A 27,359-nucleotide genomic window follows, 5' to 3' on the forward strand; every position below is an offset into this window, starting at 1 on the left:
GCAAAGATTGTGGGAACTAACCCTTCTCATGTACCTAGATCCATAGGTTGCAACCTCTGGTATCTTTGATTTTCCTCTGTGTTTCTCTTTGCCTTCTGTGAAAGTCCCTCTTGATTGTGCTGAGGCCCTGGGCTCAGCAAAGACACTGAATAAATTACAAAAAAGCCACCGTTGCTCGTTGTCTGAATCTTCTTGGTTTCTGCTGTAAGGTGGTGGTGGTATGGAAAAAGCAGCGGGGAGGGTGCGCCAGAGAGCGTGGGATGGAGCAGAATCCAGGTGAGAAACCTCTGTTTCTTTTTCCTCACCCCGCAAGGACTCCACACTATCCAAGCCACACTGCCTTGCACTCCCCTCAGCCCTTTTGTGTGTTGGTGGATGCACGTGTGAGAAAGCAGACATGTGGTGGAAACCAGCAGGGCCTTGTTTCCTCTGGTTGCTGCTCAACCAGAAGCAAAATATTCCACAGTTCTAACTGGATACTGTGAAGTCCAAAAGTTGTCAGCATTGTGAATTATGTCCATTGAAACACTGCGAGCGGTGTACTTACAACGACAGTAGGCCTTGTAGATTTGTAATATATTGTTTTGTTTCTTTTTTTTTTTTTGTAGTGCTCTTCACAAGTGAGAAAAAAGAATTTTTTTGTTGTTTTTTTTTTCTGTCTGTTTTTTATATATTTTTTGTGTTTTTTTTTTCTTTGTTTGTTTTTTTTTTTTTTTTTTGTAGTAAAGAAGGGTTGTATTTAGAGGCCAGTAGCTAGAGATCCAACCAGTGGAGCTCATGAAGCACTACCTGGCCTTAAGGCCACCATCCAAGGGAGGCTGGGAAAATTATTATTCACCCAGCCTCCGGAAACGTAATGTACCAGCAGGCAAAAAACAGTTCTTCATGTAGTACAAAAACAACAAAATGAAACAAACCCAAAAAAAAAAAAAAGGAGGAAAATAAAGGTAAAAATGAAACAAAAATCATTTCTTAAATTCTAGTGCCATAGCTTTTTTTGTTGTTTCTATTTTTTTTGTTCATAACAAAGAGAGAGAGAGAGATTCTACTTATCCATCTGACACATGCATCCTCATGTGGTCGTTGAAATGCTCGATTTGGTCAAACTTAGCTGGACAGACAGAGCAGACGTACGTGGTCCCCTCCGTGCAGGCCACCACCCCGGCAGGTACAGCCCTGGCGCCGGTGCCGGTGGCTCCAGGGGTGCCGTTGGTGGCACTGTGCAGAGCCACATGCCTCTCCAGCAGGGTCTTGTGGGAGAACTTCTTCTTGCAGATGTAGCACTCGTAGGACTTCTCCCCGCGGTGGAGGCGCATGTGCACATTAAGGGAGCTCTTCTGGGTGAAGCGCTTGTTGCAGATGCTGCACTGGTAGGCCCTCACGCCAGTGTGCGTCACCATGTGTTTGATTAGGTAATCCTTTAGAGAGAAGGAGCGCCAACAGATGCTGCATTGGTGGGGTTTCTCACCTGCCCGTTGTCAACAAGAGAGAGGAAGAAAGAAAAACAGACAAAAAAAAAGAAGAAGATAATAAAATTAAACCAGCTCGGTACTACTCTTTGCAATAAACAAGTCTCACTGGGGCCTTTGGAGAGATGTGTAATTCTGCTAATGAGCACGTTTTGATACACAACTTTTTTTTTGCAACCAGAGGTTTCAAAGCGCTTTACAAAGGGGGCTGTATAAATTCCCAACACACACAGAGTAAAAAGGAGCTCAGGGGATTTCCTCCAGCTCACACAGTAGGCACGGACAAAGACAGGACTAGAGTTAAAAGTTCCTGGCATCTACCTCTATCTACCTCCAGATACAATGGCACAGCCTCTCCTGCCTACACTCCTCACACTCATTTCTAGATAGATCTTAGTAAAGTTACTTTACCTTCCAGCACCTCCATCTCTTTATCTGTGTGCAATAAAAGCATGGACAAAGCTAGTGATTATGAGCCAGCTGACCTGTAACACACTTGGTTTTGTCAATTTACTTTAAATTTCTCAGACAAGAAATGCTAGAGATTGCCAAAGGAATCCAATGCTCCATAAAAGGTTTACATTTGTTGCCCTTTTTTTCTCGTTAGATCTCATAGCTGAAGCATGGAAAAAGGAACCTCAGTACATAGAATTGCCCGGGCCAGTCAGTACAATGCAAAGGGCATTCTAACCGATAAAATTCCAGTGTAAAAGACATGGAATTTACATTATTCGACTGCCCTTTAAATAAAATACCTTGTCAGGTAAACCAGAGATATAAAAAACTTAGGTAATCTACCACATTGCCTTGTGCACCCAGGGCTGTTTTAAAACTGATTCTGGCAACTTGTATTAGTGAAGTCTGATCATATCCAGGCAAACAAGTGACTAAGGATGAACTGAAAAAAAATATTTAGCTGAGCACGTATGATTGGTTTGTTCAGACTACTCTTAATTTCTGTTCATGCTCAGAGTTCTTCTGGGAGACAATGCCACAGTATCATGTCTCATGGTATCAGGCAACGTTTTCATGATATGTTGCTGTACTGACATCGTAGACAATACCCAACACCCTGAATGCTCCATCAAAAGCTGCTTTTTAACTTGTTTACTGAATCACTTGTGGTGTATTCCAGGTGTGATAATTCATCATCCTCAAAGCTGTCAAGGAGAGAGACGGTACTATTGCTCTGTAACAATCACAATGATACACTGAATAATTTTCCTTTGGTCATTCCACAGTTTCCCCTCTAGCAGAGATTGTTTGTTTGTTGATTTGTTTTTTTTTCCCCACAGACATCCTGCTTCCCCCATTTTACAATCTGTCTGGCACTGTCTAAAATCCTGAAGAGTCAATCTTCAGGGACCATCACATGCCTGTGGTAATATATAATTTACTCTTTGTATAGTAAGATTACAATACACTACTTAAATTCCATTCTAAGAGGAGATAATTAATATGGATTGGATAGGAAGGACCTACTTTTTAAACTCCCCTGAGTCTCTGTTTCTTTTTATTTCACAGTTTGCACATATGACAGTGACATCTGTGAATGAAATCCACATGCTGCTCTTCCTTGCACCAATGATGAGTTTGTCCCTACTTGGTGAAAGACACTTGATCAAACCACATAACATCCTTACTTTCCTGCTGGCTTTGCCAAACATACTAGTGTATGGAGTGTAGACAGGCTAATATGCTTGAAATGTGTTAGGTGAAAAATAACAGTGTGTCAGTTACAATAATGTCTGATTAATGTGTAAGAAACCAATTATATTTACAATGCTCGTTTTTGCCTTAGGCAGTATATGTCCCAGAGTTTATAATAAGTTGGTCTCCTCTGCTCTAGACCTTGCTAAGACTATGCGCTAAAAACACCCTAATTTTTCACTGCATGTTTCTAAGGCACACTGGGTTCTGGCTTTCTACTCTGAGCTTCAAAACCTTCCTGGGATTTCTTCACTCCTAAGAGTCTCAAAACTTTTTTGGTTTTCTTTTTTGTGTGCAAATGTATTTGCTTCCTAAGTGAGCACTGTAGATTCTTTATCCCCATGATCCTTCATCTTGAAGTCAGAGAAAATTTTGCTCAGTGAATAAAATGTACATGTTCCTCCTTTTGGTTCTTTATTTCATATTTGCCTGGCTTTAGCCAGCAATGTGGGACAGTTCAACTATTAATCACAGTGATATGCAGAAGGCGGCAATGATGGCTTTTAAGGTACATGGACATTGCCTGCATTCTAGCACTGTATTACCACAACATTGCATGTCTTGGAGAACAACACTGTGGAATACATTCAAGCCAGTCTCCAGGGAACATGGAAAAATATCCATCTGTAGTACATTTGTGTCATAGTGAAAGAAGAAAGGGAGGTAGGTTTCCATGGACAGGTACATCAGAGTTTTCAGACATATAAAAACATACAGAGATTAGGAGGCCCTCAGGTTGTTGAATTCTGGTTTATAATTAGACTCCTTCATGGCTTCTCTTGTGACCCCTCCAAAAAGCAAGACTAATTCAAACATTTGCATCTTCCAAATCTTTCCCTCTTTCTGTGGATCTCTTCCAGAGCCACTCTGCCTGGCTTTTTTAAACAGGGCTGGGGAAAGTCACCCTGACAATGAGAACAGCTGTCTCCTCTCAGTTTTCATAATGATCCTCTCCAGCACAAGACAAGGGAGCAGACACGCTTTCTCTGAGGCTGTACATACATAGATTATTTTCAGAAGGCTTTTCTGAAGCCTTGCCCCATGTTGGTTAAGGTGCAATTATTCTCCCAGGCACTCTAGGAGCCAGTTTGTTCCTAAACGGCCTTTGAAATAATTTACCTACCCAACTCTCTCCTGGCTATCATAGTTCATTATTTTGGGCATTTTCAGACTCACAAAAATAAAATACTAATTCATGACTGGAGATGCCTATCAATTTCTTTGGTTGACTTTATGTCTAGTAGCTAAGAATATTTTAGGTCAGGTCTTCCAATACTATTATTTATGTGACTCCAAATACCAAAAGCAGTGCACAGTTGGGTCTGGGAAAATAAAAGCACCTAATCACAGTGAAGTTATTTGTGAAAAAAGCCTTCCTAGCTTTTAGAGCAAGGATGTAGGCAGATATATTTGACTGTGTTCTGAAGGGGCTATTTTTCTCAATAACACAAAACTACCTAGATAGTATTTTAGCTACTCATCCACAACAGAAAGATGGAGAACATGAGGAGACACAAAGGATAATCTTGGTATTCAGGATTCTTGATCATTGCAATCATACGTTTTGTACCAGTTCTGAGAAGTTGACCTTTTTGTATATGTATGTACATGTACGTCTGCCTTTGATGCCTAAAGGAATTTTTCATTTAAATTATAATCATAGGTAAATAGAAGTGAAAAGTTCACATAGGCACATGGAAGTGAAACCTACTGGATACCATGGGGAGGTATGACTTAGATTCCTCCCATACCCTGTGCAATTTCTCCAGGTTCTACTCCATATATCACAAACCCAGCATTTATTTTAAGACCTGACATTAACAAAACTACTGCTTGGTGAGAGAAATATTTACTATTTCTCTAAACTAGAATTTCTCTCCAACATCAGCATAAGCCAAGAGCTAAAGCAAACAAAGTTTAGTCCTGAACCCAGGATAGCTTCTCCATGTAAGATACACGTCTCCTTGCTTTGGAGTCTCATCACTTGACAAAGCTAGAAAAGCTTGGCTCAGTGGTAAATATGGTCACTGATATCTCAAAAGACCATCTACTAAAGCAGCTGCATTTTTAAACAAAAAGAGGGCTGATGTTGGGGTCTACATATATTGTTCTAAATTATTCTCATTGAGCCCTAAGTTTCTGTACTCACAGCTAGTGAGACATCTGAATTACCAAGAGACAGGGGATTACAGCAGTCAGCTTCAGTGAACTACAGGAAAAATTTCTGAAAAAAACTCAAAATTCTTTTTCTTATAGGAATATGTGAGCTTTACAAAATAACTGGCAGTATGTGTAACACCCAGGCCTGGACCAACTGCTTCAACTCCACCAGGAATGAACTTGCCCTAAACTCATGCTAATCATAATGTTTTGACCTTAAATCTCTGTAGCTGTAAAAATTACAGGGGATGCCCTTTCTCAGTAGATGCAGTTTCTCTTTAATGACTTATTGCAGTTTCCTTATGCTGCTCCTAATTAACGTTGCCTGTTCAGCTTGCAGGGGACAACAAATGCTTACCATTTCCTTGGATGGGTGCAGGACACATTTTACCCCAAGTAAAATGAGCTTGTTTCTGCACCATGAAAAGTTAGGCCTCTATAAGGGACCCGCACGTTTCTGCAGGGGCCCAACTTCAATGAAGTAAGCTCGGGAAGTGTTCAGTGATACCAGTGATACCTGGCTAACCTCCCCCTCCTGCTGGTGCTGGGGGCTGGTGGGTTGGGGAACAGATTCTAAGTCCACGTTTGTCAAGGACTTTCTCTGGCTTCATGAACAAGCCAAAGGGAGGTACTCTTACCTGTGTGTACAAACATGTGCTTGACGTAGTTCTGTTTGGCGGTGAAAGTCTTGTTACAGAGAGTGCACTCGTAAGGCTTTTTTTCGCCTTGCCCACCTGCTGTGCTGTGGCCCGCAGATGGGGCCAAGGGCTGTGGGGCTGGCAGCTGGGCAGTAAAGGTTGACAGGCCAGGCTGGGACACTGTCACAAACTGTGCCTGTTGGCCAGCTAAAGGCTGGGGCAGGCTGAAGAGAAAAGGCTTAGGGCCACTGCCAGCAGATTGTGTGGTGAAAAGGGCGGGCAGGTAGGTGTTGCCAGCTGTGCCAATGACCTGAGTGTTGCTGGTCAGAGTCAGTGGCATCCTCAGATTGCTGGTGAGAGTTTCTGTCTGGCGTAAGTAGATCTGTGTGGTTGGCAATGGTTGGGCAACAGTTGTGTTGACAGAAGGCTGCAAAGCCCCCTTTTCGGTGCTGTTATTGACTGTGAGCACTTTGCTGTCCATTTCAACGTCATTGCTTCTCTCTGGCGAAGAAGAGTTGGCATCTACATGCTGCTGCTGCTGCTGTGGCTGTGTGCCATCAGCAGGGACGTCATTTTGATCTGCTTGAGAAGGTTCTTGCTGCCCATCCCGGCCCAGACCAGCCATAAACTGCTGCTCCACGGAATCAGGCTCAGTGCCAATGGAGGAACTGACTCCCGAGTCAAAACTCTCCCCTTTGGGCTCGCTCTCAGTGCCTTCTGCTTGGTCAGTGTCTTCAGTGCATTCCTCAGACTCATTGCGCTCTAGGATCTGCACCCTCTGTTGGCCATAGTAGTCATAGTCATCCTCCATCTCCTGTTTTATATGGATGTTGCCCATCAGGGTTTGGATTCGGACAGGGCGTGGTTGCTTGCGGCAGTGTGTGGTCTCTGGAGTGGTGGAGAGGTACCGCTCCATCTGTTGCGACCGTTCATGGATCCGGGTAATCCAGCTGGGGTCTTCCATGTGATGGTCCCTGGGGAGTCCCAGGGCTGTTTCATGGTGGCTGACCACGGCTCCACTGTAAAAGGAGCGCTCCCCACTGCCATTTTGCATGGAACAGGCATAGAGGGCTGAATAGATCCTGTCCACACTGTGCTGCGAATGGCTCTGTAGGTAGCCAGACTCTGTGTCGGTGCTCTGCCCCGAGGTGCCTGATTCAGGTGTTCCCCTGGGTGTCTCCTGGCCAGAATCCTGAATCACTGGGTAGACCTCTCCTACATTTTGCGAGACAATCCTTGTGCACTCATCAATCACAGTCTTGATCTGCAGGATGCTGGCAGCTGTGAGGATTTGAAGGGCCTCTGACTGTGAGACCCGCAGCACCCCACTGTACATGAAGTCAATGAGCTTTTGCACAGACTGGACTGACACCACTGAGGGGATCTCGATGTCACTGTAGCCCAGCAGAAGCTTGTCCTGGAAGAAGGGGCTGCCAGCCGCCAGCACGCAGCGGTGGGCGCGTAGCATGCTCCCGTGGATGCGGACCGTCACGTCACAGAAGTGGCCACGGTTGCGCTGCTCGTTGAGGGTCTCGAGCACAGAATTGCTGAAGTTGTGAAGATTGATGCTATGAATGCGCTCTGTCATCCCCTTGCAACTGATGTTACCTGTAGCAAAGCAGGTGATTTAAAAAAAAAAAAAAAAAAAAAAAAAAAAAAAAGACAAAAATAACATTAATTCATGTCCTCTGCAGAGCCACGGTCAGGGCATTGGCAAAGGTGACTGCCCACTGGGTAAACAAAACAGATTATACTGTAAAAATCACATACAAAGGCACAGATAAGAAGGCATCATCACTGTCAGGCTAGAAGTAAACTGGTAATTAATTGCAGAAGCTTACATTCCACATTTTTGGAAAAAAGCAGACAAAGACAGGTGTAGCTGGGTCTAAACTCCAACCACATTCCTGGGCCTTGGACTTCTATCAGTTTATCTGGCTTTAAAAAGCCTAGAGCCAGCCAATAGTAAACACTTAGCACATGGATTGAAGGTGTTTTTTAGGCTGTTTGGATGTGGACCCATACCAGGAAAAATCAGATTTTTACTCTAATGACCCTTTATACCAAGTTGATAATGCAAAGAGTCTATATGAAAATGTGATTTCTATCCAGGTTGGTATTTTAAGGAATTTGGATCCTGTGTTTTATAGCAGTTACTTCTATCACAAAAAACCAACAACTGGCAGCCTCTTTATAAAATCCAAATCTGGTTCAAAATTTAAGCTGTAAGTGTTCCTAAAATTCCACGCACAGTTTTGTCTGAGGTTGTGGTTTAGAACATTTGCTACCCAATAGTGACAAACAGTCCTCTGTAAGAACCCAAAGCAAAGAGTTAACATGAGCTGTTCCCTTCATTTTTAGCATATCCCAAGTTCTGACTAGCACCAGAATGCCATCATATAAAAACAAATGTTCTCCTGCTGTTATTTACTTGACAGAAACTGGAAAATTACAGACATTTACTCTAAGGAAGACTTTGTCTTACTTTGCCTGAATAATCCAAACAGAGAACAGTTTAGAAAAGCACCAAACCATTTCAAGTACAGTGCCAACATATCCTTCCAAATTAACTTTTACAAGTGACTAAAAAGTAACTTCTTAATCTTTCGATCCACTTTTCCCCATCTTCATCTTCCTTGCTTGGGTTTTAACATTTTTTGTTTCCTTTCCTGTTCCTTACTAAGTTTTCATCTATTTAGATTTTAATGGGCAGAAACTATGGTTTCACCTTTTAACTATGAAGAACCAATTGTCCTTTGAGTGGTAAACAAATACAATATTATAAATAATTTCTTTCTCTTTGCATTTGTTATACACGCATCACCTTGGTTCCCAGAAAAGTATGCAGATTAAAGTAATGCAAAATCCAGTAGTATTACAGGCCTTTTGTCTTGAATATTCCTACCACAACTACTTGCTAACATGTGAGAATCCAAAAGTCAGATTTGGTAGAGAAGCCTAAGTAATTAAGCTAGCTTATTGTCACTGCCTGTTTTAATAGAAACATACGGAGCAAATAAATGACATTGAAAGTGGTTTTATGTACATGCCTTCTAGCCCAAAAAACGTCCCTCTGTTCCAACCTAAAGGGTGCTTTGCACTTCATACACAGGCAGTAGAACAATATTCACTGCAATTTGCAGGAAAATGCAGCATCCTCCCTGCTCTGCCTTTTCCTTTTCATTTATCCACTACTGATATCTCAAGCACCCTCTATTCTGGTGGTTCAAAGAGAAACCACCTTGGACACAGGTGTTAACTTTAATTCTCTCAAGTAGCTGAATGATAAAAAGGAAGCATAAAGGTCAGAGATCGGAAATCCTGATGGGGCCAAGCTGTCAGAAGAAGTCTGATATTAACAGATGTAAACCAGTCAGTATCAGATGGGTACTAATTTACGTGTGAGATTAAAGCACTGGCGTGATGCTCACACAGCAGAAACTAGGAAGAAACCACTAACAGTATCACAGACTGTGAATTACATCTGTCTTGTTCATAAGCACTGCTAGGAAACCTAAGATGCCTCCTCTGACAAGACCTATCATAGGACTGGAGAAATACCTTAGAAACTGGGAGACTTTTCTTCAAGGGCACTGCAACTATTATTACACAAATAATGTACAGAAGGGATGTATCCCTTCCCTCTTCCAGGTAGAGTAATTCTCCAGAGGCCTCCAGTTCCAGATGTTTCCTTTTCCAACATGTCAGATCATACAAAGATTCAAAACATATTTACATAAAAAGTCAGAATCCTTGATATGAAAGGAAGACAACTTCGTAAAAGCTTTGTATTGGTGGGGAAATAGAAGAGTAAAATGAGAAATAGATGACATTTCTTTCCAAGACCTAATGTAGGCCGTGGCAAGTGATTGCATAGCTACCCATCTTCCTTTGAGTGGTTGCCTATCAGTATACTACAAATCTTTCCATCAATAAGCATCAATCACTACTTGGTTTGACCCTAGGGTTCTCTTTTCACACAAACATGTCTTTAAGATGTGCTTCTGGAAAAGCAAATGACCGCTAGTTTAAGTTCTGCTTTGTCAATTGGGTATTTGATAATAAAAATAAATATGCAGCAATCTAACTTAACAAAGCAAAAATCCTGCCTTTCACATTCACAAGGTGGAATATTCCACACATACCAGAGATGCTATGGACATATCTTTTGACTTGAGCAGGTGCAAAAAAATCTTTGTTCCTATGCAACTTGGCAGACAAAATGGATTTTGTGAGTGGAGCTCTGAAAATTGCATCCTCAGAACAACTCCTTTCCAGAAAGGTATGGTATGCATCATGAGACTGGATGACTTCTTGGGAAAGTGAATTGTGCCACTTATCCACAAACCATGTACAGAAAGGAGGAAGTTTCAGCAGCTTTTCTCAGGTCCTGGCTGTGGGAAGAAAGAGTTGTGTAGCCATAATGTATTTGGTCATTAGTTAACTTGATGACAACAGTCAGTTGGGTTTCATCAGGACTCAGGAAAAGAGGTTCACATGCTTTATTAAGAGTGATGTGAATAGCTCTCTTTCAGGAACTGATCTAGGATGCACCTTGAGCTCGAGGAACTATTCTGAAAGTCAATTGAGTCACTTAATAAAAGGCATGGAGTATGTTCTGGTTGGTACTGGTATAGCAGTTTTCCCTTTAAAAATGCTCTCCTCATTTCTTTACTTCTTCAAATGGAATTAGAACACCTACCAATTCTTTGACTGAGAAAAAACTGCAATTCAATCCTTAAGGATAATACAAGAAGGGTGGGTGGAAGACACATATAATAAATGCTAAAAAAAGAGGATGTTTCTTCCGGGTCACCTTCCTTGACATTCAACAGTGACAACCACATCTATCTAATGTACAGGGAATTATATAATTTGTAATAGTGTCAGAGATGTTACTACACAAAGCATAGCAGTATAAAAGAGCAGCTTTAACAAATTCCAGAGAATGGTCCATGGAAAACCCACTATCCCATGCAGCTCCTCTCCCTCTCTGCAGGAAACTGTCTGGATCCAAGTTTTGTAGTTGTCTTTTACCACAAGCTGTTCTAAGCTGACAGTCCGAAGGTAACGCTCCCCATAAAAGGTGGACTTGTCAATGTAGGTTTGATTCTAAAGTAAACGCCACATTCTGACAAAGACTACTAGAGCTTTGGACGAGCCAGAAAGCGTGTCAGCCCTTCACAAGACCCAGCTACACACGCGCACACTCACCTACTCGTCACCGCACAGAATGCCTGGCTCAGGAAAATGACTGCTGTCTCAGGCTCTTCTCAGCCCTGCCAATCTTTTACACTCAGGCAGTGGGAACCTTTCTGTGAAATTCAAGTGGTCTTTGTTAAGTGCCCCTCCCGCCCGCCCGCTTTTTTTTTTTTTTTTTTTGTCCAGTAAACATGATGTAGAGATCCGAATAGACTTATTCTGAGAAACTCCTGTAAAATGGTTTTGTTCCCCTTCTGTGAGGCAAGTTCTGATTGGAAGGGTATTCACAAACCATATAGGAAAGAATGGGTGTGAAATGCAAAGGCCATTCTTACCCAGATGGGCAATGAATAGGCATCCACCAGTTCAGGGGAAAAAAAAAAGAAAAAAAAAAGAAAAAGAAAAAGAAAAAAGCAGAAAAAAAAGAGCCCAGACAACTGCACAGATTATGCACATTTGCAATCCTCCTGGGATGCAATTTGAAGCTGGCATGGCATAAAGGTGAAACATATTACTGTGCAACTGAAAAAAGCTCAGTTTGCCCATATGCAAATGTTCCGATTAAACTGTCAGGCTATTCACAGAAACATGCATGGAATTCATCCTCAACTAGTAAGGAGCACAACTTAGATGGGAAAGGAAAAAAAACTTTTGTTGTGTAATACATGACTGAGTGCTTAGATTAGTGTTTCCCTGAATCTCATCCACCCCTCCTGCTGACTTTTATGCTATGGGCATTCAAAAGAAAGTAGATTTTACCATGACAATAACAGTGACAACCTCTCCAAGTACAGTAGGAAAGGGGAAGGCAATGGCAGAAGGAAACAGCAAGCAGTGGCCTCCTGGAAGACGCTGTAGAAAATGTGGAAGTGCAGCAATGAGGTACATCGAACATGGCTTGGTATTTGCCAAAGCTACCATACTTAGACCTACACAGAACTAGAAAGTTATGGCTCACAAGGTGGTATTTTTGTTTGTTTGCCAGAAACTTAAAAAATAACCCCAGCAAACACACGATGCAGTAGAGCTATGAAGATGTATGGAATATTGAAGACTGTGGGCCACACACAAATAGATACACTGTACATTTAAAAATGTATTTAATAAGGGTTTTTTTTGTTTACAGGCTTATAGCCACTAGATGTCCCTTTCTGCAAAGCCAACACTTATAGCCTTAATGCTCATAACTGAAAGCTATCACAGAATTATTTTCTCTAGTGTCCTTAAAATCACAGTGTCTCAAACTTCACTGCTCAGTAATGACTATGATTTCTAGAAATGCAGTAATGATGAAACCACCTCAGCTACTGTAACTCAGCAGTAGCTCAGTGCATCACCTTCACCTGAAGCAAAATTACCTAGGCTGCTGGAATCCAAGCTCTTCTTGGAAACATACTGTGTGGTCTTTCAAAGGAATAACTGGCAGAGTGAACCCCAAATGCTCTGTCTTGCTTATTAGGCAAATAGAATAATTGGCTTATATACTTGAGAACTTGTAGGCTTGCTGAGACAGATAAAGATTGAGTTTTTGCCTCAATTTTCTGCAGTAGCATTTAGAAAACTGTTTGGCAACCTATTTCACTGATACTGAGACAAGATTCACTAGAACTAGCTTCATGTTGTTGCCTACTTTGTCTTCCTGACAAGCTTCTCAGGCCTCATGTTGAGAAGAATGCACACTTTGAGAGACAGTAGAAAAGTTGGAGGCATTACATCTCATATAGAATATGGCATATATATATATTCTTATTATCAAAATGACAAGTGCCTACCCAGATAAGAGAACATCCTGGACTAAGACAATGATGTGGGATTCCGTACCAGTAGCTTTCTTCCCGCTTCTGGAGCTGTTTCTCTGTGTATCTGTACTCCAACCACTAGTAGTACCTGGGAGTGCCAAAAAACTAAGTAACCCGCAACTGCTGGAGACAAGCATTAACATCTACTCCTTACTCTCTTCATCTACCATGCATAGTTTTGGAAATCTCTAATACTTCATCTCCACACCAAGCGTCAGATGACCACAGCCTCCTGCCTGTATCAAAAGGATGCATTACGTTCTTCAGAGAGTCATCTAGTCATCTACTTTTCCTTGTGGTGGGAATACACCTACATCTATTCTGAAGTTTGTCTGACACATTTGCAGAAAACAACAATGTGGGGGATTTCAACTCCCTTCCCAGACTGTCTACTATCTTTACAGCAAGAAAGTTTTCCTAGCATTTAACTTAAAAACCAATTACTCATCTTTTCTTCCAGCAGGCACAGAGAACTATCGACCATTTTCCTTGTGATAGCATTCTCTCATATTTTGGAAGATGCCTCACTTTTCTTCTTTAGACTTATCTTTTCTAGAAAATGCAAACTCGGGTCTCCTGATCACCCTCACTGGTTATATGTACTCTCTTTATGATTATCTTCTTCCATCTTCTATCCAGTCTGCCCTTTCACTCCAAATGCAGTGCCCTGAAGTGGACAAAGTACTCTGGTTGAGGTAAATGAAAGAGTTGCTGGAGATACTTCATACAAGATACTCTTAAAAGACCTTACAGACTAAATAACACCCAGCAAACAAAGCCCTGTGTTATCAAAACAAAACTCTACCGATTTTCCCTAAGAAAGGAAAAAAAAACTTCTCTCAGTAACAAATTTGGAATGAAAATCTCAACTCCTGCAGAAACATGACAGTTCAGAATGTCCATCACAACATATGATAGCCACTATAGCCCCACAATTTCCATAGGAAGTTTTCTCATTTCCATACATCAGTGTCTACTGTTCCAAATTTAGCACCATAACCATGGGTGCTTTCTTCAGCTTCTGATTTACCCCTAGCAATGGCATTTTATTTTCTGTTGTTCTCAAGTTAGTTACTCTAAAATAAAACTCATTTAACAGAGCAAAAATTCTTATCTAGTGTTTGCATACACAAAATCAGTTCTGTATCAGGTTCTAACTCTCTGGGACCAAATTTAGCAGAACAACATTTTTCCACTCAAGGAAGTGACGTGAATTCAAATCCTGATAAACCTGATAGTGGCTGACTTCTCAGTATATCTCCATGATACTAGAGAGGTCGATTTAGCCAAAAGTGCTCAGATTGATTCTCCTGAATATTTGGTCTCATTCTGAGCAAGGGCTTTCAAAAGAAAAACCTTGTATGGAGTTTCAGGAACACAGAAGAACATTTGTGTCCTCAGCAGGAGATCTGACCAGAAGCAGCCCTTGCTTTTTGTTGCTTTAAAGGTTTGCTGGAGTTTTCACCCAATCATCTGCTTGAACATCTTGAAAATCAGTTATCTCCTTCTATAATATCTATCCAAAACAAACACCAGATGACACTACACGAATTGCCCTAACCCTACCAGATTGTTGTTAGAATCAAAATATGTAGCAGTCTACATTTAACAGGAAGTACTGTATTTTTACCAGCACAACATCTATTAATGTGTCTGTAATATACTCTATGGAAGAAAGAATCACTGCTTTCTGAAAGCTGTCAAACTTCTCTACATTTCATAGTCTAATAACTCCGGTTATTTGAAAGACAGAAATGCATGCACACACAAACAAACACAACCTCATTCTCCAAGGAGCAAATGTATTGAGTAGATGGCTAATAAGAAAAAGTTTGCTTAAACTTTGTTCAGGAGATAGGCTTTTTCTACAGACTAGAAAAGGTTTAGCACATTTCCTATGGCAGATTTATTGAATTACTTGCCCTGTCCTTTTTAGCATCTATGTAATTATGAGATATCCATTTTACATAAAACTGAAGAGTAAACCATAGGTGTTCTGTACATAAAATTGCTTCTATATGCAGTGGCATAAAGCCTCAACGTCAGGCATGAAAGCCTCTATTTCAGCCTACACGCTTGGGGAGCAGGCAGTGAATCACCTTTCCTATGCTTCATCTGAAAGACTGTGGGAGGAGTCTGCCAGCACTGATCCTGTTGGCTCTGCAGTTCGCAGGCAGCAGTGTCTGTGCCTCAGTTTGCTTCACATGTAGAAAAGAACAGCACCATGCACCTAATTCTGCAGGACTGCCCACCTTAATAAATCTTAACAAGTTGTTTTGCATTCCTTGGATAAAAAACACTACAGAAAGATCATTAATTACCTCCATAGATCTCTTAAAATACTGCTCTCCAGGCCTACAAAAATGAAGCTTTCTTCTCACACTACTTCAGTGCCTTGATTCCTTCATACCTCTTTATGGTGAACATCTTACCTACAACTCTAAGACACCGGGTAAAAACTAACTCCAATTCACAGCAGTCCGGTGACCAAGGACTGTAAAGCGTGACAGCACATTCAGTTATTTTAAAGTTACAGAAATACTCCATTTTTAGCCAGGGTATTTACTCTTCCCACTTTTGCTCCAGTTTGTATTCTTGCCATTTTAGGAATTCCAAAGATACTTTAGAGTAAGGAGGGTATACTCAAAGACCATATTTATTCCCATGCACAAATATACACACACTTTCTCTCAGTTCCTCTCTCAGCCCTTGTCTGCAGACACCCTGATGTTACAGCCATGCTATCATGGCATGGGATACCCCTAGCACAGACACGGACTACATTGACGGGGAATGCTGCTCCTGTAGATATCTAAAATATCTCCAAGTAACAATTACTACATTAACAGAAGAACCACCAACTATGTAATCGCAGCTGCATTAGTGGGGATTTAAACAGTCTAGCAATATAATCACAAGGGTGTTAATTCCTGTGCCCTGCCCAGCTTTAACGTATTTCCCTTAGCAAAAGACAGGATCACCAAATACCATTTTAATACTCTTTTTTTTAAAAAAAAAACTTAAAGGGAAATCCTGATTGTACTACTGCTTTCTTGTACCTGAAAAGAGAGAAAACAACGTGGCCACATGATGGCACCATTTCCTAGGAAGAGAAACGAGGTTGTGCTCATCCCTCCTTAAGCAGGGAACGTTTTCATGTTCTACATGAAAACTGTTTCAACTGCGCTCGCTTGTTCCCAGACAGCTCATGCACGATCCTGCCAAGACCCAGCACGGCCCAACTGTTTTAATTGGCTATATGTTTAAGGCAGTTTGGCTCTTTAAAAATCTAGGTGCATCTATTGCTAGATTTTTTCAGTGCCAGGTGCCACTACTCAGAGGGCACACTGAACTAGCAGACCTGCAGCAAGAGAGCCACTGAACAGGGGAGAAGTGAGGTGGGTCAGCAGTGCCGGTGAGGTTATGGTGTCTACACTCCCCACTCTAACAAAGAGTAGGGGAACACTTCCTGAAGAAAAACGTAATCAAAACAAACAACAAAAACAAAAACACCCACAACTTTTTAAAAATGTAAGCAAACAAGATGATTTATTTTGCTCTTCTATGGTCCTGATTAAAAGCTTACTGTAGTCATTAAGAATATTATCACTTGCTTTAAAGGCTTTTGTTTAAATCCTAATAGTGCATTTCAGATTGAACACCTGTGAACAGGGATTGCTTTTGGTTATTTTACTGTGGTGGACTGTATAAACTTACATACTCTCTCAAAAGCACTGTTTAGGGAGGAGAACGGGTTGGAGGTGGGAGCTAAGTCTGGAGGAGGAATGAATAAGAAGGTGCAAATATGTTAAAACATATCTTCAAAACAGACAACTGCTATTCCGTAAACTCCTTTATGTTTGCCCTGTATTGTTTGTTTCCCCCCATCAGGCAGAAAGACAAGGTGGAAAAACAGTTTGAGTGTGTGGTTAAATACAGTAAGCCTGAAAGCCTGTGGGCTTTGGTTAAAAGGAAAATACAGATTAAAACCTGTTTAGAAAGTTTCTATTCAAGATAGAATCCTCTACAGGGAGTGTTTGTAGCAGCCTGCTAGGAAAAGGGTGAAGTAAGAAATGTTTGACTTTCGTGGGAGAGCTGCCACCCATGGAAGAGCACTGCTTATACCCTCCGTGTTTCCAGAGAAAGGTCTTTCAACGTCAGATTTTGCTCTGGTCACAGAACTCCTGGTTGATGGGTTGAAACAAGGAGTGACCAAAAACTGTAAATGCCAGTCCTCAGGGTTGGGAAAAGGCTGTGTCTCAGCCCTGAGTAGACGAAAGCTATCATATGAAAACGCTAGATTTTATTTCATTATTTTTTCCATTTATCTTTTTTATCTACTAGTGAAAGGGTAATTGTTAACTAGTATAACTGGGTGCTTTGGTGAATATTTCAACTTAGAAATACTGTGAGACAGATATTCATACTGTTTTGGACTGTGGCTTCTTTATTTTGAATTTATGGGGTAAGTGTTCATGCCTGCTTATAATTCATATTTAAGTATCAGTAAGAAAGAGCATATGCTCACACCAACTATGCTAAAGGCCACAGGGAAAATTTCTGTCCTCAGTAAGACGAGACCTCTGAGATTCCTGGGAGCAGACTTATTTCCAGAATCACCTACTTGGTTTTGATAGGAAGAGAAATCTCTGGCAGAACACTTTAAAGTAATAAATGAAGGCAATAAACAAGAACACAGCATTCATAGGTGGCTTGATATAATCAGATGTGTCTGTAGCATGAAATGCACATTGTCAGTCCCAATGCTTTTTTTCCTGCCAACCCCCCACACAGGGAAAAGGCTCTGGAATTACATGTATGCACCAGCATACAGACATCAACAGGTGATACCAATACAGTGCATGAGATTTATTTCTCAGGTCTGCCTTCAGGCACATTCTACCCTCTACTCAGCCAAAAACATTAGAGATAGCATCTGGAAGTTTTACTTTTTAATAGAGGCAATATGCCCTGTTTCCAAATGCTGCATAGGATCAAAGCACAAGGTATTTTTATTAATGTTGACATGGTTCCACACACAGGCATCAAGCTGTGGGGAGAAGTCCCTTGCTCTGTTTTTATTTCCCCTATCATACCCCTTTTCACGCAAAACCTGCTACTTTGTGGGTTTTTCTCTATCTGTGTAACATCAATAAATTTCACGTTATCACTCCTATCATCTAGTTATAAAGAGCCTTTCAAGATTTTTAATAGATGCACAATATTGCTACACTTACATTTTCACTGGTTAAGAACTCAAAAATAGCTGTTGTGAGATTACTCTTAATTTATACTACTTCTCTCTTGTGGGCTTTCAAGAAGAAGCATTTCACCACATGTCACAGATTGATACAGAGTATGTATTGTGCATCACAGCCGGGCAAAGATCCTTCCACTGTTTAGCACAACAAAGCTGGGATGAGTAGGGGTTCTAGGATTTGTTTATCTTTTTTTTTTTTTTTTCATAGGCGCAGTTAATTCCTCAAGGAGCTATTTGTGCCGACAGATTAAATACAGATCTTGAATTCTCTTTGTATTCCAGTTCCTGAGTGGTAAATACGTAAGACTAGATCTCATGTTATTTTAGCCTTGCAAATGACTCCATGGACAATGAAAACAGGCACAGAAAACATAAACGAAAAGATGGTGCAATGGCATGCCCTCTAGAAACAATAATAACTGGTGTCCTCAGGAACCAAAACACAGTGTCAGCCAGAACACGTTGCTGTGGTCCACTGTGCACCAGGCTGTGAGGCAAATTCCCTGATGCAAATGAAGCAGTTTGGTAGCACTTTGATGGCTTACAACTGACTTCCACCTATGGAGTAGATCAAACACCACATTTCTTGAGGAAATACAATGATTTTCCCTCACAACATCTCCTAGTACACTTTATAAACTTTACTAGATGCTATTAAACGGTACCTTAGTTTAATGTTTCAGGTTCTCTCCCAGTACCAAGTTAAGCCTTCACTTCAAAAACGTTTTGAATTGAAGACCTCTCTTTGTTCAGCCAAGAACAACGCAAGAATTGTTTTGATTTTTTCCAATTTGAATACTGCTCTGGCCCTACCTTGTTCTAAAGTTATTGAATGTGGTCACAGCACAAAGATTACATGGCTGCTCTACCACACATAAACAGGAAAGAGGAGAAACTCACTACAGAAGCTTAGATGAAAACAGCAAAAAGCTCCAATGTTAGACATATCACACTGGTGAAAAGGAATAGTGACCAAGTTTATTTTTATATCTGTAACTTTGGGGTTGAGTAGTTGCAAAAAACTAATGCAGCAGTCAATGCTTCTCAAAGCATGGAAGGTGTCTCCTTAGAGCATGCAAAGGACAAACCAAGAGAGATTTAAGCACTGGATTACACAGGGTTTTAACAACACACAGTAGCACAAAAGGAGATGTAGATGTAGCTGCTTTAGTTTTGTTCGAGTAAGAGTCACCTGTCAAACACTGGAAAATCTTTTATATTTTACTCTGCCACATAATTCTGCAAACCATAACAGGGAAATGGTACATCTGGTTTAGTCTTCTCACCCCATTAGGACAGCGGAGATGACAGCAGTAGTATGCGTGGTGAAGGCATGAAATAACAATGACTGGCATGATTATGTTTGACATCCTTCAAGCAGATCATATAAAGCAGCAGTTTTGGTAAGTGCAACTTCAGAAGGAACAAGTATTAAAAGGAAAAAAAGAAGAGGAAGTTAGTCAGAAAGAGCCTGAAAGGAAAAGATAAGGAATTAAACCCCATAAAATCAGCAGGGAGGTGGCCTCAATAATACTTTATTAGAGTTTATAAGCATATCCAAGGACAAGAACAAAAAATAAACAAGTAGAAAACTCTACAATGGTAAAATAACAAGGTATAAGAGTTCATTAAAGCTGAAAAGGTATCCTTCCAAACATGGAAATCATGCCCAAGTGACACTAATAGTATTGAGCATAAACTGTAGCAGGCTAGATGTAAAACAAAGATTAGGTAGAGTGAAGAGGAAATTAAAAGAAAAATCCACTAAAAGTGTAAAGACAAATACTGTAATAAGACATTATTCAGACAAATTCATCAAAGAAAGCTTACAGGGCAGTGACTGGTATCTAAGAAGTGCTGTAGATTATCTGGATTGATAGACTAAGTAAGCAAGTAGTAGACTCAGTGGGTTAGTTAGACTACTGATCTATGAAAGCAGCAAAGGTAATCTAAGAGGTTACAGAAATTGTGCAGTGGAATTGACCTTATTGCTTAATTTTCAGAATGGAGGATGATGGAAGAAGATAAGCTGGCTCAAGAGGGAGAAGAGGAAAGCACTGTTCTGGAGGTTGTTATTTAAAAAAGTAACAACCTACATACAGAAACAAACAAATCCCAAACAACAAAAGAGTACTAGAACATCTCAATACATTCAACAGTGATAGACAGTTGTAAAGTATTCATCAGTCCCTCATTTAATGAGTGAAGCAGTTGACACGCATACAATATATGAAGGAAGGATTTACGAGGAGACACAACTTAGAGAATGGTAATAAAAGTCTATTGGGGGCAGACTCTACAGACAAGAACAGGTAAACTCAGAAACAGACTGCAGATACTGCACTGGCAGTTGCATTATGTGTCAGTGGCTGCAGCATGACTTACAAACAGAAATATCACAGTATTATCAACTCAGTCACCTCAAAAATCTTAAGAATAAAAGCTACAGAATTGTAAAGAGCAGTAAGAGTTACTAGCCTTTCCCCCAATACTTAAAACCAGATACAATAGGGACATATTTTCAAGTTCTCCTCTGAAAGCATGGAAGCTGGAAATTTGCATGGCTGTTTTAAACCAAAGCTGAAATTCTGTATTCTAATACTGAGAGTTCCCTAAATGAAAACTGGTAAGAAAGGCACTGAACACCACAAGGATTGACAACCTAGCATTAAGCCAGTAAAACAGGGTCATCAAATGAGAGAATCAACATTTAGGATAATTAGACACATTTTCAAAACCATCTATGTGTTATAAATGTAAGTGATTTATGCATCAGTGAAACTTAGGCTCCAAAGTCACACAGCTGCTTCTGAAAACATACTCATTGACTTCCTAACTGAAGTACCATATGCTATTAGTAATTTCTCATGAGAAGAAAAGCCCGAGAGACCAACCTGACAAAACTCACTTAGTGCACTGATTAAGAATATAAAGACCAGTTCCTATCAGTAGTACATTTTACATGGCCAATTCTTCAGGGTATTGTGATGGCTTTTTCAACAGAGGCAGGGTGCGCTCATCGTATAGTTTTAAATACCTGTACTTGTACTTACTTCTGTTTCTATGCAATTCAAACAAGACATATCTGCTTCTATGAAAACACAAGTCATTCCTGGCTGATAATTTCCTCTTCTGTTTGTAAGATTATCCCTTTGATAATCTTACAAACAGAAATATATACCTACAGGACACAGAGTCCGCTATTGACTGTTAAAAAGAGAAGATTTTACTAAACAAAATTTCAAATGTTCTGCAAGAAAAAAGTATAATTAAGTCTCATGACATCAGTATTTGATAACTATGGATGTCCTTGCTTTCAGTTTAGCTTGCTATGGAAAAGGCCTGTATCATTATTATTATTATATCATCTAAAATAGATATCTAAACATACATAACATCTTAAGTCACCAAAAACAACCTACAAATATTCAGCATTAGCTAACACATACCACACATAGATGAGCAAAAATATGGATGAAATTGCTATTGACATACTGCCTGCCTCTGAGAATAAGGAAGCTGGTATAATCAGGGGCCCGCTCCTTCCCTCGGGGAGTGGAGATAATTTGAAAGCTTCAGAGTTGTTCCTAGGGAATCATACTGAAAAATTTCCAAAGGCAGAGGGAAGACCGTAAGGACATGTAACTATTCTCTTCCTGCCACAGAACCTCAAAGACAAGCATAGGAAACCCAAAACATAAAGGTGAGGCCAAACTACCATCAGATCCATCTAGCCTCTCTATTAGTCCCAGGGAAATCAAACTTGTTCATTAATGAGAAGGCAATGGTGGGTCCCTCTAGCCACTCAGTGAAATGAATCCCAGAGTTTCTACATCCACTCTCCATGTTCTGAGGTGTTTCAGAACCTTGTGAGGTTCCCCCTCTGCCTTTCTCCATTATGCTGGAAGGCTATGAAACAACAAAAATCAGAACTTGGAAGAAGAAAAAGAGAGCAGACTGCCTCAAAGTTCCTATCCTGTGAAAGCTAAAATATGCTGGAATTGGACTAAGTCAACCACATGACTTGAGCATGTATGGACAAAGGGTTCAGATGTGGTGCATCGCCCATAGTGTTTATACAGTGCATTCTATTTAATGTGTAAAAACTCCCCGATCCCTTGCTAAAACATATCTTTAGAAGGTGCTTCCCCATCTCAATGTCCTGCCAGTAACTGTTTTATGGGTTTTTCAAAAATTATCCATGCCTCACTTTCCTTCTCAACTTTCATTCCCTACCAGAATCTCAAGTCTCTGCAAGAATTCTGTGCTCTCTAAAATAATACATTTTGCTTCAAAACATTTTTCCAATGATTGTCCAACCTGCCTCTCAGTCCCATGGAAATGCTGCAAAGATGTTGCTTTTCCCTTGTCTGAAACAAACACCTTCACAGATGGACCATCCAATGTCTAAGAATAACTCTTTTAACTATCAACAGAGACAAAGAGATTCAGTTGCACTGTTCCCGTGGGATTTCTTTGAGTTTGGACACATCTGTTAAGATGCATACATCAAAGCTTAAATGAAGTTTTTGTCTGATTGCATCTCTGAGAACTCTTGAAAGTTTCTGCCAAAATGATCTTATCTCTTGGCACTTGCAAAACATATATAATTATAGATGCTTTCTGAAGGGCTCCTGAAGTAAGTGGCCTATATAGACAAAATCAGTTTAAATACAGCCAAGTTCTGATTACTTCATTCCCTCTCAGAAAAATCTTTCGAAGCTTCACCTGAGGCAGTTCAGCCTTCAAACTGGGACCCTACCAACTTCATGAATTCTCTATCCATAAGCAAGGAAGTATGTGGAAAACTGCAAACAGCATAAATCTCATATGCTTTCCTTTGAATCTTTTCCAGAAACTGTCTCCATGCATGTCCATGTAGCTTTTTGCACAAACATATTTCTTCTGGGTAAGCAGCTACATCTGCGTGTGACAGCCGAGTTGCTAGAGGTGTAACTCATCTGGAGTTCTATCAGCTCACTCTAGGACTTAATTCCAAATTAGTTCAAAGTGGTGCTTTTTATCTGCTAAGCCCAACATGAAAACGGTTACCTCAGGAAGCACCTCTTCCTCTAACTTGTTTCTCGCATTGCATTGTGTGGGCCAGCATTTCCCAGGACTGAAAGAGATGGGAAGTGGACACCATGCATTCTAGGTTCTGGATTTTGCTTCAGTAATTCATCTGCATTGGAAACTGTTTGAAAATGTTCAAATCCAGAAATGTGGGACCTGGTCCTACATGGATGGGTCAGAAGTAAGGTGATTTCATTGGGAACAAGCAGCACCAGAAACAGCATGTAGACTGTACTACACTATAGAATTACAGTGTTACATTAAATTGTGCAACACATACGACTTTCCCCAGATTTTTTTGGTAAGTACTTGTTTCAGTAGGACTGGCATTCAGACTGCTGCTTAGACTTTCTACACCTCTGCCTTTTACAGCTGAGGAGCAGATGGCTATCATAGAATTTTTATTTCCTATGCTTGGAAAAAGTATTTTGATCTGAATCATTCCAAAAGCACCCTGATTTTTAAAGTAGATTGGCTTCTGAATATTTCTCATAATAAATATGTGGTGTTGTTTTCTGCCAAGCACTAGTGACTGTGCATGCAAAATGGTCAGTGAAGATTTCAAACTGATTTGAATAGGTGGCCCATAAAATCCAAGTCTTTTTTCCAGATACATGAATAAGGCCTTATAGAGCCACCTGTACATTAGTGCACTTTTCCAAGAACCGATATACCTTACCTCACTGACTCTTTCTGGGTGATCTGATATTTTCAGCTCTGAGAGGAGGGGAAGGACAAGGGGAGGGATAATAGGGCAAGGGGAAAGAATCAGTTCAAAAGGCAGGGGAGGCAAGAGGTAAGGAGAAGGAGCTTGTAACGACAGGGAAGCCCATTTTTAAATGTTGGGAGCCACAAATATTTATCTTTCGGGTCAATTAATGTATTTCAGCACTAAGGATTGAGGCAGTATTAAAAAATACCACATCACACAGGAGACAGCTGTAGTAAGTATACAGTAAATATTCATTATGCCTCGTTTTCAGTTCATGTGAGAAACTGGCATTGCTATTTTGCAAAAGCATGCCAAACACTAATTATATGCATACTGGCCCCAAACAAATCCAGCCTAATAAAGGTTGTAACATCATGAATAATGCGAGTTTCTCCACTGGTTTCAAAGCACATGCATCAACTAACAGAGATAACCCCACAAGATGTCCTACCATTTCTTGCATTTTTATGGATTTAGACTGTATTTCGGAAACTAAATTTCAACAATTCCTGAGACAGGACAATGTTAATGCTGACATTGTTATTAAACTTATTGTCTTAAAAAAACCCAACCAAAACCAAGCCTCAGTGTGCATGGCGCGTCTAACCTGGGTTTGCAGTTTATTAATATTGCTATTGTTAATTTAGTAGGAATGAAAGGTGATATGGGGTCACGAAAAACTTTTGGGTCTAAAAAACTCTGTTCACAGGGCAGGCGGAGCATGAAGAGCTGCAGGCTGCACCTCCCCTACTGCCCTCTGCCAATATTCTTCATCCCTGACCTTGGCCACCTCAGAAAGCAAAAGCAGGAGTTCATTCTCCGAGTTCCCTACAATCCGTGCTGGCCTATGTCCTAAGGTTGCTTTCATGGGTTTCCATTTGTACTGTCAAAAAAATCAGTGTGAGGTTTCAGATCCCATTTACTAACGAACTCTTCTATCTTTGTGAATGGGATAAAGAGATTCTTTGTTTGAAAATAAGAATTATTTTTTCTTGTTCTGCTCATTTTTTGCATCTTTTCATAAGCTTTTTGTTTTCAGAAAACAGTACAAGACAAAACTGTCCCCCAGTTTTAACAAAGAGCCTGACACCTCCAATTTGAAGAAAATTCTTGTATATACTAAATTGCATGCTGCCTGCTGCTCAATTATTTCACATCTCTTTCTTCTCTCCAAATCACCAGGTGAGATTTAGGAAAGTCTGTTTACCAGCTCTATTAAAATCAAGATCTCTAGAAGAAGCTCATAATGAATAAAGTCAGAAGCCAAGAGGAATGAATTGCAGCTAAAATGACTTTGATAGTGATGATCCCTATAACCCGGCTGCTTCCAAGCTTGGCCCTGAGGCAGGATTTTTAAATTAAAAAAAGAAAAGAATATATATACTTTTTAATCTGATTTTTTATTGTCATGCCCTGATTTATTTTTTTTTTATAGGCATTGGCAAAGTCTGGTTGGCTTCTGAGCTCTTGAAACCTGGTGTCATCATCTTTCTTACTCCTTTTTTACCTCTTGTAAATTTTACAACAGCCTAGCAGATGAGGTTCACCTCACCCTGCACATTCTTGCCTAAGAGATCTGCAGGCAGGGACCACTAAGAAATGACAGTCTTTTGGAGAGCTGACTTTCCAAAATCCAGTTTTAATAATTTTCTTCCCTTATTTTTGTATTTTTTGGCAAAATGGAAAAGAGCATTTTTAAAAAGCCAATTAACCCATGCTGACTAATCTGGAATCAAATGTAACTCAAAATAAGGGCCTTAAACTGGTACAACCACACAAGTCTACAAAGACGTTCCAGACTCTCACAGACTGATCCTCTCTTCGAAATACTCCCCCCTTTCTTCATGGAAATACTTTACAATCCTGGGTGTCAGAGCCAGACACTTGTTTTCTCTCACTGCAATACAGAACTGGCTGAAAATCGCCAGTCAGCACGATACACTAGGGTAATGAGAAGCATGTGACTACCTGGCGAGGAATAACTACAGCTCTAGTTGGAAAGAGACATGCTTGATGGGTCTTCCCTTTTTAATTTGTAAGAAACAGCAACCTGACCCAACAACATGCTCTAAGCTTCCTCTGGCTGATGGCATTATCATGACTTTGAGGCAAAATGCTTTATTTCAGTAGTAATTCCCCAGGAAGGGAAAAGGTAAGCCCTGAGGAAGTCCTACGCCTGCCATTTTGGAAAAAGCATCCACTGGAAAACCTGGTCTGCAGGAAGGTGCATGTTCTCTAGAACCCCAGTGCAACCCAGCAGTGTGTTGGTGTACTCACAATCAGATGACCCTGTGTGTGCGTGCAGGTTTGTTGGTGAATGTGGTGAGCTGATGAGAGCCGGGCTCAGAGACCGAACAGCTTCAAGGTTCAGGCAGGGAAGGCCCGGCTTGGCGCTGCATGCACCCGTCTGAGTAATCTCATTCTCCTCAGACGCCTTCTGGTTTTCAGCTGTCTTGGGTTTCTTCCTGAAAATAAACAAAGAGACCTTTGAAGGAACTGACTGCATATTTGGGAAAAGGCATTTTTAGAATCTGTTAAAGATAACTTTCTTTCCCCCCCAGCCACCCCCCTTCTCTCCTCTTTTTTCCCTTTCAGGGAAGGAGGCAGAGAAGACTTTCCTCCATGCTTCTTGTCTGGAAACAAGCAGCTCCTTGTTTTGACTCTGATGCAATGGCCCTGAGACCGTGTTACAGCAAATAGGCCAAGCATGAAGCTCCTCATTCTGCCCCTACTGATGACATATAAAACGAAACTCGTCCCAGTGGTTTAGACACTCAGAGTTCCATTTGACAAATATTAACCAAAGCTGTAACATTCTGAATGGAGACAGTTATACAGAAATGTATCAGAATTGTCCGAAAAGCAAACAAATACGCAAGTTTCTAGTTCAAAATGAACCAGCGCAGCAACTCCCTTTGTAGGGAAAAGCACTGAAGTAGTTTTGAGATGCAGAGGTCATCTAAGTAAACCATGAAGATCTGGAGGCTGAAAACAACCGGCTACGAGCCCAGTGCATGTGAGCTCTCAACGCCTGCCTCCATCCAGGACCTCCAAGCCATTTGTTAACACAAGGGATTACACCTTAGAGGAAGATTAGCAGGTTCCACCACCTGCACTTCACGGAGGGAGCAACTGAGGCAGAAAGAGAAGTGGTGGCCTTTGAGTCAGACTGCAAGCCCTCTGTATGGGGAGGCAAGCTCGAGCAGCGGTGGGTCGCCCTGGCAGCACGTCCTTCTTGAGCGGGCACCTCATGCTGCCAGGCAGCTATGGTTTTGGGGCAGCGTCTAACCCGAGAGTAAGGGCAGTCCCAAAGCACGGAGGCGCTGCCGGAACCAA

General features: G+C 40.8%; 1 protein-coding gene across 1 annotated transcript; it reads right to left on the reverse strand.

Annotated features, from left to right (window-relative positions):
* Window positions 1–582: 582 nt before the first annotated feature.
* On the reverse strand, window positions 583–26,484 carry ZBTB20 (zinc finger and BTB domain containing 20). Its single transcript, XM_051639580.1, has 3 exons — window positions 26,301–26,484; window positions 5,978–7,585; window positions 583–1,468 (listed from the first exon to the last, which is right to left on the reverse strand). Exons 2-3 carry the CDS (start codon window positions 7,563–7,565, stop codon window positions 1,050–1,052), a joined length of 2,007 nt encoding a protein of 668 aa, XP_051495540.1. The 5' UTR covers window positions 7,566–7,585; window positions 26,301–26,484; the 3' UTR covers window positions 583–1,049.
* Between the last annotated feature and the right edge of the window lie 875 nt (window positions 26,485–27,359).

Source organism: Apus apus, chromosome 1 (genome assembly GCF_020740795.1).
Source record: "Apus apus isolate bApuApu2 chromosome 1, bApuApu2.pri.cur, whole genome shotgun sequence".
Taxonomy (NCBI): Eukaryota; Metazoa; Chordata; class Aves; order Apodiformes; family Apodidae; genus Apus; species Apus apus.